At 38.2% G+C, this 12,765-nt stretch overlaps 1 protein-coding gene across 3 annotated transcripts in view; it reads right to left on the minus strand.

Moving 5' to 3' along the window:
- Positions 1-4,151: 4,151 nt before the first annotated feature.
- Phf20l1 (PHD finger protein 20 like 1) overlaps positions 4,152-12,765 on the minus strand; it is a 68,212-nt gene continuing 59,598 nt past the window's right edge. For all 3 annotated transcript variants that reach the window (XM_041671718.1, XM_041671719.1, XM_041671717.1), the window contains 3 exons: positions 9,608-9,962; positions 8,274-8,439; positions 4,152-6,169 (listed from right to left, as the gene is read on the minus strand). In XM_041671718.1, the coding sequence (XP_041527652.1) occupies positions 6,027-6,169; positions 8,274-8,439; positions 9,608-9,962 (664 nt within the window). In that variant the 3' untranslated portion in view covers positions 4,152-6,026. The remainder of the gene's footprint in view (positions 6,170-8,273; positions 8,440-9,607; positions 9,963-12,765) is intronic.

Raw genomic sequence — 12,765 nt, forward strand, 5'->3', positions numbered from 1 at the left:
AAAGTAGATGTGATGACAAGTATTCTGCTGGATCTTCACAGAATGCAAAGATCTTAGCAGGACACCTTAAACTAGTTGGTTATTCTGAACAACTAATCTTTGGGATCTTCCAAACTCTCAAGACTACAGCAGTGAAGGGAAGTAGTTAGTTCCAGAGGCTGATTTTTCCTTTATCCTGTCAGACTCAGGGTTATCAACTTGTGGTGGTTTGAATTAAAATAGCCTCCATAAGCTCATAGGGAGTGACACAATTATGAGGTGTGGCCTTGTTGAAGGAAGTGTTGCTGGGGCTTGGCTTTGGGGTTTCAAATGTTCAAGCCAGGCCTAGTATCAGTCTCTCTTCCTGCTGCCTAAGAATCTGAATGTAGAACTCTAAGCTGCTTCTCCAGCACTTATGTCTGCCTGCGTGTCACCATGATGATAATGGATTAAACCTCTGAACTGAAAGCTAGCCCCAATTAAATGCTTTCTAAGAGTTTCTGTGGTCATGATGTCTCTTCACAGCAATCACAAACCCCAAGATACAACCTCTAGGGCTGTTTGTTACCAGCCATCAAAGACAGAGCTACCTTTCTCTATGCAGTTAAGTCTAGGCAGACCTTCGTGTCACCTAAGCTTTTCAAGCTTGGGAGCCCTCTCCACAAAGGCCACGTAAGGCTGTCCTTTACCTTAGGGATGTAGCAAGTTAAATCCAGTGTGATTAGTGATTGTCCTATTTCTCAGTCACCTAAGAAGGCTCAATTTTAAACAAGTTCTCAAGATGGCACACATCCAGCAATAAAACAGGATTCCTTTCCACTGCTGATCTGACTACTAGAGCATTTACTGTCTTACCAAAATCTGCATCTGGATTTAAGGCTGTGGATGCTATACATTTGTTCCAAGAGTAGAACTGTCAGTCTCTTCACCAGAGCCTCCTGGCTTATCTTTTGTTTTCTTTTCTTTTATTATTTATTTATTTAAGATTTCTGCCTCCTCCCCGCCACCGCCTCCCATTTCCCTCCTCCTCCCCCGATCAAGTTCCCCTCCCTCGTCAGCCCGAAGAGCAATCGGGGTTCCCTGCCCTGTGAGAAGTCCAAGGACCACCCACCTCCATCCAGATCTAGTAAGGTGAGCATCCAAACTGCCTAGGCTCCCACAAAGCCAGTACGTGCAGTAGGATCAAAATCCCATTGCCATTGTTCTTGAGTTCTCAGTAGGTTCTGTTTCCCCTCTCTCTACTAGAAAGGTATACTGCTCTATACTTAGTTTACCCTTTTCAGCACGCTCTTCATCTTTTCCTATATACTTTAGGCTGGTCTACACCATCTCCATGGATTTCCAACTTCTCTATCAGATAGAGTTTGCTTTTCCTTATTCTGACTCTGCTTTACAAAGTCACATGTAGGCAGTGTCTAGTCTGTCATGTTACCTCTCATGTCCTTTCAAAAATAGTGTTGGTTTTAGGTTGGTAAACAACAAAACCACTGGGATGCATCAGATTCAATTGCATACATTTAATAATGTTCTAACCGACTGATTATAATATTAGTATTTACAAGTTGTAAATTACATACCCCATCTAGAATGAACTAAGGAGAGCAGAATCAAAGCCCTATTGCTGTTCATAACAGTGTTCTCAATTCTGCTTATTTGCTTTCTCCTTCCCTCTTCCATTTCCCTCACCTTACTCCTGCTACTGACTTGTTCAGATTGTGTTTCTAATAAACTAAGTACACTCAGAAGTCTTGTGTTGGGCTGTGCTATAAGAGCTATTCAACAGCAACAGACATTAGGAATTACAATGTCTTAAATTTTTCTAGAGGTTCTACTCAAATTTAAGAGAACACTGTTTCAATGAATATACAGCATCTGTTTTCCCTGCTCTATTTACCTACAAGTCTAATTATCTCCGTTCCTTTGGTCTCTCTGGTTGAGCTTCCACTAGAAAATGCTACTGCCTCCATTAGCCTACAGAGCATGATCCTATTTTCTATTCAACTCTAACCATGTTAACTTAATGGACTGCACACAGGTAACAATCAATGACCACTGAATTTCCAATTCACTTCATAAGTTTCTTGGTACTTTATCAAAGAAAAGTTCCAAGTTTGGTATGCTCCCATCTACAGACAAAGAAATCAATGCTCGGAGTAATCACACAGCTAGTAAACTTACAGAAAACTGAGATAACAAAATCTGTGCCTATTCTAATACAGCAATTTATTACTCAGTGACAGAATTCATCCCAAATTTGATAATAAACAAACCTTTGGCAATGAATTACTTCTCACTTAGGATGAGAAACCCAAGACAGAGGGTTTGAATTTACAGAGACATAAGCAAGTGAGGATCTTCTACACAGGGAGTAATACATTTGCCAGAGTTAGAAATAAGCACAATCTTAACACCCAGGCTCTATTGCTATGAATTGGTTACGTCAGCTTGCACATGTTCCGAATCCCACAGACCAAACAGAGTTTGAAATAGTCCCTAGAGGTTTCACAGTAGAAAACTGAAATCACAATAGCCAAGGAACACATGCTACACAGGGCATGGAAACTATCTTATTATCCAGGACGGATCCGAACGTAAGCCTGAACCTCAACACACTCATTTAGAAAACTGTCATTCTTACCTGTCCTGTGAAAGAATTTAGGCACTGCAGGAAGCATGTACAATGCCTTGCATGGAGCAGGTGCTTACTGAGCGCAATTCTCTAGTCTAGCAATGAGAGTTTTGAAGGCTCAGAATGAAAACACAGCTAGAATGTCAGAGGCAAGCAAAACTGCTTCATACCTTCATGACCTTGTTTACGAGTCCCCAGCAGGATCAAGGAAGACAGTGATGTTGTTCTAAGGAATCACTACATGTGGTGATGAAATGACTGTTAAATGCTGACTCTGCATGTCAAACACAGACCGACAGGATGTTATTAACCAAGACAGTGACAATGGCAGCAGATTTGGTTTATTAGGGAAGAAGTATGCTTCAGTCTGACCATGTGAAGTATGCACATTTTAGTATGAACATGGAGTTGAAACAAATAGGAACAGGGGCTTTGCCTGAAATTATGAGAATAACAATTCCTTTAAGGAGAAAATACATTACTTGACCCATAGACAACCACGAGAAAGTACAAATTAAATTTGTCAGAAATTATGAGGAGGAATCCCTCCACCAGGACTTGTTTTCTTCTGTCTGGGAAATGAAACATTATCTTTGAAGGAAACACCCTCTCCAGTTCATTGCTCACATTTCAGTACAATGATTTTAGGTAAGACTAAGAGGAAAAACAAATCTTACTTGACATCTCACAATCAATTTGCTTCTCCAAAGTTAAAATATTCTCTCAAAGAAAAGTTCTGCCCTCTCTAGCTGCTAATGGGCCTCACACAGTTGTGGGTAGGCTCCATAGTAACAGCATATGTGCACATAATCTGATATAGCCTTTAAAGCTTGAAATCTAAGGATCCGCTTTCTCATTCATTGACAAAGAAGCAAGCAGAACATTTAACATGTTCTGTTAATGAAGCACTCAATTTGCTGGCAGCTAACAAAGTGGTTGAATTTTGAAATATAGGTTTATTGCTCATTACTGGAAATGCTCAAGAAGGACAATGTTTTGGATTTGGTGTTTTCTTCAATAGTGGAATCTTTACATTTTATCATGACACATTCTTGGCATGAGAGTTAAATTTAAACATGAACTTCACTACTGTTTTGTGTACAATTGAAGCACATAATTTGAAGATATTGTACACTGAATCTTTAGCGAGCCTGTATTTTGATAGTGATCCTACCACACACAGTGAGATGTTGAACTTTCCTCTTGTGGAGATCAGCTGGCACCCCACATTTGGAGCACACCAGACTTTTGTGTTAGGGACACTTAGTCTATACCACAACACTGTGCAGTACTTTAACCAAAGTCACCAGAACTGAGAAGCTGAGTATAACTGAATGCAGAGCTCATCTGCATATATGACAAAAATCAAGGCAACACCACTATTCACAGGCTAAGGACATTACTGGCTCTATTTCTGAAAAGAAGATGCAAATTCAATGTCTCAGCTGCAGTTGACAGCTTTAGAGTTATCGTTTTAAAACATAAATCAACAATATAGTATCAATTTTAAAACAGACATTAGTAAAATTACTCCACACATGGGTTATAGGCACTAAGTTTTACTTTAATATGCAAATTTAAGCAATTACCCCACAATGACTTCTGCTAAAGCTTTCATCAGTAGGAGCTCTGACAAAGTTTGGACATGACAAGTAAATACAGAGGAATAAACTTTACATATGGTGATCTTTGGCACATTTGTCAGTTGGAAAAATCTCAAAAGGCAATAAAAATAGTTCTCAATGTTTTGCACATTCTTTTAATCTTCACATCAAAACATAAGGCCACAAAAAGGCAAGCTGAAATTTTAGGATAAGTGGAATAGTTTTAATAGAGTTTTACATACAGTACCTTACATATAGAACAGTGTTTGCAAATTTAAATAATATCTGAATGTACAGTGGCATGAATTCTTATCAAAGATAAATTCAAGTTCACTGTCTATCAGTTCTAAATGAGTTTATACAGAGAGCTAGAACTGATAAACAGAATGAGGCAAAAAATATTCAAGTGTAATGTCATCAAATAGCCTCCTCTTTACAGTCTTTTCCCCTTTTTAAAAAAAATTCAAAACCTGTACATACATTTTTCGTTTTTAAAAACAGTCTGTTAAAAGGTAACATTTTATGTTAACCACCGATTTGTATAGTCTATAGTAATAAAACTAGATATGTGTGATATAAATATGTGTTGATTATGTACATATGTACGTTGACTATTTAAACAAGCAGACTCACGCATACCTGCACATGTAGCACTGGGGGGTGCACACAATTCACACCAGGACTGGCAGACAGTAGGACCTAGGCTCAAAAATCCAGCAAGAGCTGAGTAAGCAACTTAGTTGCCTTTGGTTTCATAAATCTGTCCATTTATGATCAAAGCTAAAATTTTTGAATGCATATTTATCTTTTAAAATAAAATTTGTCTTCAGAAATGAAGCTTTTCCAGTATTCCACTACTAGCAGTTAAAAAAAAAATCTACAGCCACATATTATTTTGATATTTTTGTCACTCCTCATCCCAGCTGAGGTTTGGTTTTTTTTTTTTCTTTTTGTTTTTTCAAAAGACAAACACACCAAGCATATCCAGGATCAAACTGTATGCTGAAGCTTGGACAGTGCCACTCACCTACACAGAGTACACACAGCATGTGGTGCATAGGACTGTATGGTTAATGGCATTGTGTACGGCGGGTGGCAGGACTCCTGCAATATTCAAGCCCTCTTTCCAGCAGTATCAACATTTGGCACACTGGGCCCTTTTGTAAGCCACTTTGTTTTTAAAGAGCACAATGCCCGCAATAAATTCCAATTATTTGGTGGGTTTCTTAAAATACATTCATAATGAAGTTAGAATTCCACAATTGTTTCCCCAAAAGTGAGACTTCCATTGTCAGTTTTCTGATTAAAGACATTCATCACCCAAGAAATAGCTCATGATCCTCCAGAAGTTTAAATAACCTAAGTATCTTTGCAGCTGTATCCAACTGTTGAGAAGGCAATTCTTAGAGCAAATGTGTAGAACTCTCCAGAATTTGAATTTCCTTACAGTGTTGTTTTGGCCAAATGCTGGTTTATAAAGATGGGTATCTCTTCTAGAGTCTATATAAACACACCATATTTCTCTCTACAGGTATCTTGAGCTTTGTGAAAGCAACTATAAGAATCCTGCCAATTCTGCCCCTTTAGTATAGCACTCGGTATTCTACGCACTGATTCTTGGCATAGATGACATTAGCATTTGCAGCTTGCTCACTCATTTTTAATATCAGTTTTCTTGATAAAGTTGTTCTTCGTTTTCCTTCCACGATGCCATACTACTGATGTCACAAATCAGTAAATGACCAAACGTTACTAAGCTTTTTGACTATCCACTTAGCTGAAGACACATTCTTGCCACTGAGTATTTACTCTTGTTATACAGAGCAAAGAGTTGCTATTTGTTGTACTTTGCCCATGTCAAGTAAGAGTTGTTTTATGTGGCGTTTAAGTTGGGGCAGTCTTGCAAGAGGATCTGGTGGCTCCAATTCTCCTGTGAAATCAAGCCAGCTTTCCAGAACTAGGATAAAGAGAGAAAATATGTTACCTGACATTAGAAGAACAGCCAGAAGACAATCAACTAGAAGGATGGAATTGGTGACTGAAACAAAGAGTTTACTTCCCTCTTTTCAGGCATTCCACCCACAATAGTTCTAATCCTTCTAAGTGATCTTCATCTGCTATCTCAGACACTTTCCCCCTGAAATACTGGGGATTGAACCTAAAACAGGTGTTCTGTTACTGAGCTACATACCCAGACCGATTCCCTGTCACCCTACATGTACATACACATACATACATACTTCATTTAGGATGTCTTCCCTCTAGTATATATAATATGCACACACACACAAACACATTCATTAGTATGTCTCATTCACTCTCTTCAGCAACAGAAAATAACAGTTCCTCATGCCTGCTCAAACTTTCTACTAATTTAGATATAAATCATGTTTACTTAATCTTCTCCTTTGTGTACATGTGTTTGTGTGTGCATGTGATGGTCAGAAGAAAAGTCGGATGTTGTTCCTTAGGTATTATAACCTTTTATTGGAGACCAGTGATGTAGGAGGGTCTTCTGTCTATATGTTACTTTCATTGGTCAAATAAAGAAACTGCCTTGGCCTTTTGATAGGCCAGCCCTTAGATGGGTGGAGTAGACAGAACAGAATGCTGGCAGGAAGAAAGCAGAGTCAGGCAGACGCCATGCTTCTCCTACCCAAGACAAATGGTGGTTAGACTCATGCTGGTAAGCCACAGTCAAGTGGCGATACACAATAGAAATGGGTTAAAGCAAGATGTGAGAGTTAACCAGTAAGAGGCTAGAGCTAATGGGCCAGGCAGCGTTTAAATGAATACAATTTGTGTGTTGTTATTTTGGGTGTAAAACTAGCTGGGGAGCCGGGTGGCAGGAAGTGGCCCGCTGTTCATTTTACAGACCAGGTTTCTCATTGGCCAGGAATGTTGCCAAGTAGCTAGGTTAGCTGGCCAGCAAGTGCCAGGAATCAACTTGCCTCCACCTCCCATATCATCATTGCTGGGATTACAAGTGCATGCCATCACACTTGGCTTTTACTTGCATGGCTTCTAGGGATCTAGACTTAGGTCTTCATACTTGCAAAATAAATGCTTTACCATTTACCATCTCTCCAAGCCACATCTTCCTCATTAACAAAGGAAAGAGGTAACAGTTTCTTAGGGTTCTTCAGGATCACTTCTTTATTGAAACATTGAAAAATGATATTCAAGTGGACTAAAATACTAGGTAGACTTCAATCAACGAATTTACATGCTCCATTTTTCATTGTTTCCTTTTTAAAAAATCTATTAAAAACATGGAATTGTCAAAACACAGTTTCATTTCTTCAAAAATCCACAGAAGATAAAGTACCTCTAGCTAATGAAATTAAAATCAAATGTAAGATGCTTTTGAAAAAGGTATCCACTTCCTCTCTTAAGGGAGAGAAAGGCATAAGCACAGCATGTCTACCTTAGCACAATGCAGTATTTACAGGAAAAGGACTAAAGGGTGGAGGCAGGCTATGTTCTATGAGGTCAGGACAAAATAGTCAAACCAAAAGAAACATATGGGATTCCTGGAATTCAATTTATTCTAGTTTCTCAAATATAAAATGGGGGTATTTTTCTGGCTACTTTTCAGAGTTTCTATGTGATGATAAAATTTACATAGATGTGAGAGAAAATTATTTGAAAATTTGCATGCAAACTTATGTTTTACTTGTTTAATTTGCAGGAACTAATTCTACTTAACAAATAGAAGCCAAAGTACAAATGAATATGCTTATGAATGTGTTGACTTTGAAGAAAATATTTTTCAATAAACTAACACTCGCCCAAGTATTCCATATAAAACCAGGCAAATGGGCAGTATTTAATAAATATCCAAATTTTGAATAAAACAAACAGACAAGAAACCACTACTAAAGATAATACCACCATCTTGTCCTACAACATCCTGCACATGCTAAATACAACATAAAGGAAGAGACAGAGATCGGGTAGGGTCTACATAGTTTGCATCCTACAACTTAGCTCCAAACATCTTCTTCATAACAACACTAAATAGATGATAGTAGTTACACCTGAGCTCTGGGCTACATTACCATCCACTTCTTTTTCTATGAGGTCCATCCTGCTGGTGACTTCATTCTGCACGTTTTCTATGTGCGTGAGGAGATTTAGCTGCCACTGAAGATGTGAATCTCCTGGGCCCTCTGTGCCCTTTTTCTCATTATAAACAAACACTTTATTTCCTGAAGCAGGATTCTTCTACAAAGGACCAGTGGGAAAAATAGAACAAAATAGAATAAAACAAAACACAGAGAACTGGATGAAATGTTACTTTAAAATGAGAAGGATAGAGTAAAACTTATTCCCCTACATAGGCAGGCAGAAGACAATCTGACTCTGGGAAAGTCTTCAGAGAAAGTTCCTGCACACCATGAAATTCCATCTAGTGCTCTTCCAAACTAAAGATCTTGCTAAATTCCTCCTCCTCAATGCCTTCCAGAGTGTGCCTCACAGGAGACGATTTCAGTAAAATGTGCTAAATAAATGAACACACTAATTCCATTCCATAGTTGGATTGACTAGTAACGTGGACCATTTTCTCCCTCAGTTAATTCATTAATTCCAACTGGTGACATAAATGGAGTGAAGGAAGATCAATGATTGAAAAAAAAAATCAAGCAAACTATAAAACACTAGTTTAAAAGTTCAGTTGATGATACACTGGCCTTTATTATTGTGGTTATACTGGTGAACTAAAGGAAGATAAGAATCTTTTAAAAAACATCAGAATGCAAACTATTCAAGACATACACATAAAATCTAGATTTAGATTTGCCTAAGGTAATTAGATTCAGAGGAAGGATATTAATTTGACAAAATAATTTGCTACAAGTTTCATGATATACAAGCTTTCCAAATTTAGCTGTGAACTTTTGGTGATGATTTTAAAAGTCAGAGTAATAAAGAACAAGTTTTAAAGTGGCCTTGCTAGTGGAAAATCAATAAGGCATTAGGAGCCATTTCAATCTCAGTGCTAAGCCCAACAAACAGGAGACATGTTAACAGTTACTGATAATGGGATTGATATGCAGACAAATATGCTACAGATTTGGAAGTATAGGGTCATGCTTTATCCAAAACATATTAAACATGACACCATATATAACAAATGGTCCCACAAAACTCATTTTTCATTTTGATAAAAAATGTGGGTCATTAATTTTTGGAGACATCAATAGTTCTTATGAACTTTAGGGTAGCAGATGGATGGATTATAACAACTCAATGTTTACATGGATAATGTTTTGTGGCAGAGAAAAAATAAAACTTTAAATCTTTAGCCAGGTATTTTTATATTAGCAAAGCCCAAGGATTAGGTGTGTTTAATGCTAACAGCTCATTCTCTTATTCTTATGGGAACCATTACCTTCTCTGACACTCCATGCTCTTTTGCTGAATACAGAAGATGGCTTTTATTTCCCATGCGGAGTTCTCCATCTTCTTCAAAACTGCTAGCATCATCATCATCTGAGCTTCCATGGTCTGTGAGAGACTGGCAGTCCTGAGTAAAGGTTTGTGGCTTTTGATAGCTATGTTCACTTGTTATATACGTTCCTTCCATTTTCAGAGGTGGTTCTCTGTGGTTCTGTACATATTTCTTTCCCTCTGAGTTAGCTATGTCCTGAAGTGTCAGTTTTTTCTCTGCTCCAGCTACTATCTGATCCTGGTCTTTCCTCTTCCCAGAACAAGCCCAGAGATGAAGATCAGGATGATGTTTATTCCTTAAAAGAAGAAGGGAGACATAGCACTTAGGAAAAGAATGACAACAACCTGAAAATTGTAATAGATTTGGTAACCATGCGAGAAATAGGTCAGGATCAAAGAAAAATTTGTTCTTAAGTTGATTCATCTAACATTTCATCCAAAATTCAATCCCCTCTCAGTTTTAAAGAAATACTACTCAGAAAATCAAAAATGAACTTAATTCTGTTGATTAAAGTCTCTGATTGTTACACACTTGTCTTTATATACTTTTCACTGTCACTGTATGATACATAAACTTTATGTGAGCATATTTTATAACCTTTAGTAAATCAAAAATAAAAGCTGTATTCATGAGAAAAGTTCTACAACTAAACACATAAAAAACAAAAGTCTATTCCACTGTAGCAATTTTAAATGTGATATAATCTTGCGGACTTTTTCTATACATCCAAAATTATGAAAAAGAGGAAACTGAGAGGTTGGAGAGGAAATTAAGGAGCTAAGAGCACTTTCTGCTCTTGCAGAGGATCTGATGGTTTAGTTTCCTGCACTACACCAGGTGGCTCACAACTGCCTATAACTCCAGTTCCATGGACTCAGTGCCCCCTTCTGCACACATGTGATGTATACACATACACGTGGGTACTAACATATACAAACAGGAACAAATAAATCTTTGTATTTTGTGTTTTTTTTTAAAAAGGAAAGTATACTTTAAGAAATTGTTTATACAAATAGGACTCCTCATACCTTTCCTTTTTCCTAAACAGCACATAGTGGGCATCTTGCCACACCAGTACACACAGACTTTATTTATTTAGACTTTAATGGATAAATAATATTAATTGTCAGTCTAGTCCATCCCATCAGTTTTCCACCGATAGATGTGTATGCACATGTATCATTGAACACAAGTTAAAATACTGCACTCAGACCAATTTCCTGATAAGGAACTGCAGAATAGAATATATTTTTATTTTAGTTACTATACAATTGGCCTCCTGGGAAGGGTCGTTATTCATATCGACTGTGGTCTATAGTAATGCTCAAGCAAAGCAGGGCTCTGCTCAGAATTAAGTACAAGATTACTCAGAAGTTATGACTCCTCCTAAAGGCCCAACAATGGCTGCAAATTAAGGAACCCTGACTGTTCTTCGGGCTGATGAGAGAGGGGGAGTTGATTGGGGGAGGGGGAGGGAAATGGGAGGCGGTGGGGAGGAGACAGAAATTTTTAATAAATAAATAAATAATAATAATAAAACAACAACAAAAAACCTCAAAATGTTCACACTGATCTTGTCGTGTTCCTGAGTTAAGTGGGATGGCTTTGAGTTTCTCTCCGTTTAATTTGATGTTAGCTGTGTCGGCTTGCTGTATATAGCTTTTATTATATTTAGGTATGGCCCTTGTATCCCTAATCTCTCCAAGACTTTTAACATAGATGGATGTTGAATTTTGTCAAATGCTTTTTCAGCATCTAATGAAATGATCATATGGTTTTTTTCTTTCGGTTTATTTATATGATGGATTAAATTGATAGATTTTCGTATGTTGAACCAGCCCTGCATCTCAGGAATGAAGCCTACTTGATCATAATGGATAATTTTTCGGATGTGTTCTTGGATTCGATTTGCCAGTATTTTGTTGAGGATTTTTGCGTCGATATTCATGAGTGAGATTGGCCTGTAGTTCTCTTTCCTGGTTGAGTCTTTGAGTGGTTTTGGTATCAGAGTAATTGTGGCTTCGGGAACCTGAAATGACCCTATCCTAGAGCAATACTGACGAATATCTTGCATATCATCATAGAACCTTCATCTGGTGATGGATAGAGATAGAGACAGAGACCCACACAGGAGCACTGGACTGAGCTCCCAAGGTCCCAATGAGGAGCAGAAGGAGGGAGAACATGAGCAAAGAAGTCGGGACCACGAGGCGTGCACCCACCCACTGAGACAGTGGAACTGATCTATTGGGAGCTCACCAAGGCCAGCTGGACTGTGACCGAAAAAGCATGGGATAAAACCGGACTCTCTGGACATGGCGAACAATGAGGGCTGATGAGATGCCAAGGACAATGGCACGGGGTTTTGATCCTACTTAATGTGCTGGCTTTGTGGGAGCCTAGCCAGTTTGGATGTTCACCTTCCTAGATATGGACGGAGGGGGGAGGACCTAGGACTTACCACAGGGCACGGAACCCGGACTGCTCTGTGGACTGGAGAGGGGAGAGGGAGGGGGAGAGGAGTGTGGGGAGGGGGAGAAGGGTGGGAGGAGGGGGAGAAGGATGGGAGGAGGGGGAGGGAAATGGGAGGCTGGGAGGAGGTGGAAACTTGATTTTTGTTTATGTTTTTTTTTCTTCTTTTCTCAATAAAAAAAAAAAGAAAAAAAAATGTTCACACTGTGGGAGTCAATGAGAAAGTCTCTGACTTTGTTCACCAGGGCATTAAGCTAATATTCTCAAACTTAAGATGGATAATGGCAACATTTGGATATGTACTACTCAATAAAATAGTTAAAAGTCCAAAAAAAAACCAATGGCTGCAAATTAATAATTTCTAAATGAAACTCTAATCAGTTTTCTTCTAGTATTTATATACACATTTATAATTTCTCATTTTATCATCTTTTATCTTTTAGACTTTTAGCAATTTAATATCCAGAAAATAGTTACTTAAAATTCTCAGTAAGTAGAAGGCATACTAGGAAGAAACCTAGTTCTTTGCCTCCACAGTCCAGTGGAATGAATCTTGCCAGTTTGGAGAGGTGACATAACACTCTGAAAACCTATACTTAGAGCTGGGCCTGGTAGCAGACACTTAT

This window comes from Microtus oregoni, unplaced genomic scaffold (assembly GCF_018167655.1).
Source record: "Microtus oregoni isolate MIOR12 unplaced genomic scaffold, Mior012 000022F_ref0000154, whole genome shotgun sequence".
In the NCBI taxonomy this organism is placed as follows: domain Eukaryota; kingdom Metazoa; phylum Chordata; class Mammalia; order Rodentia; family Cricetidae; genus Microtus; species Microtus oregoni.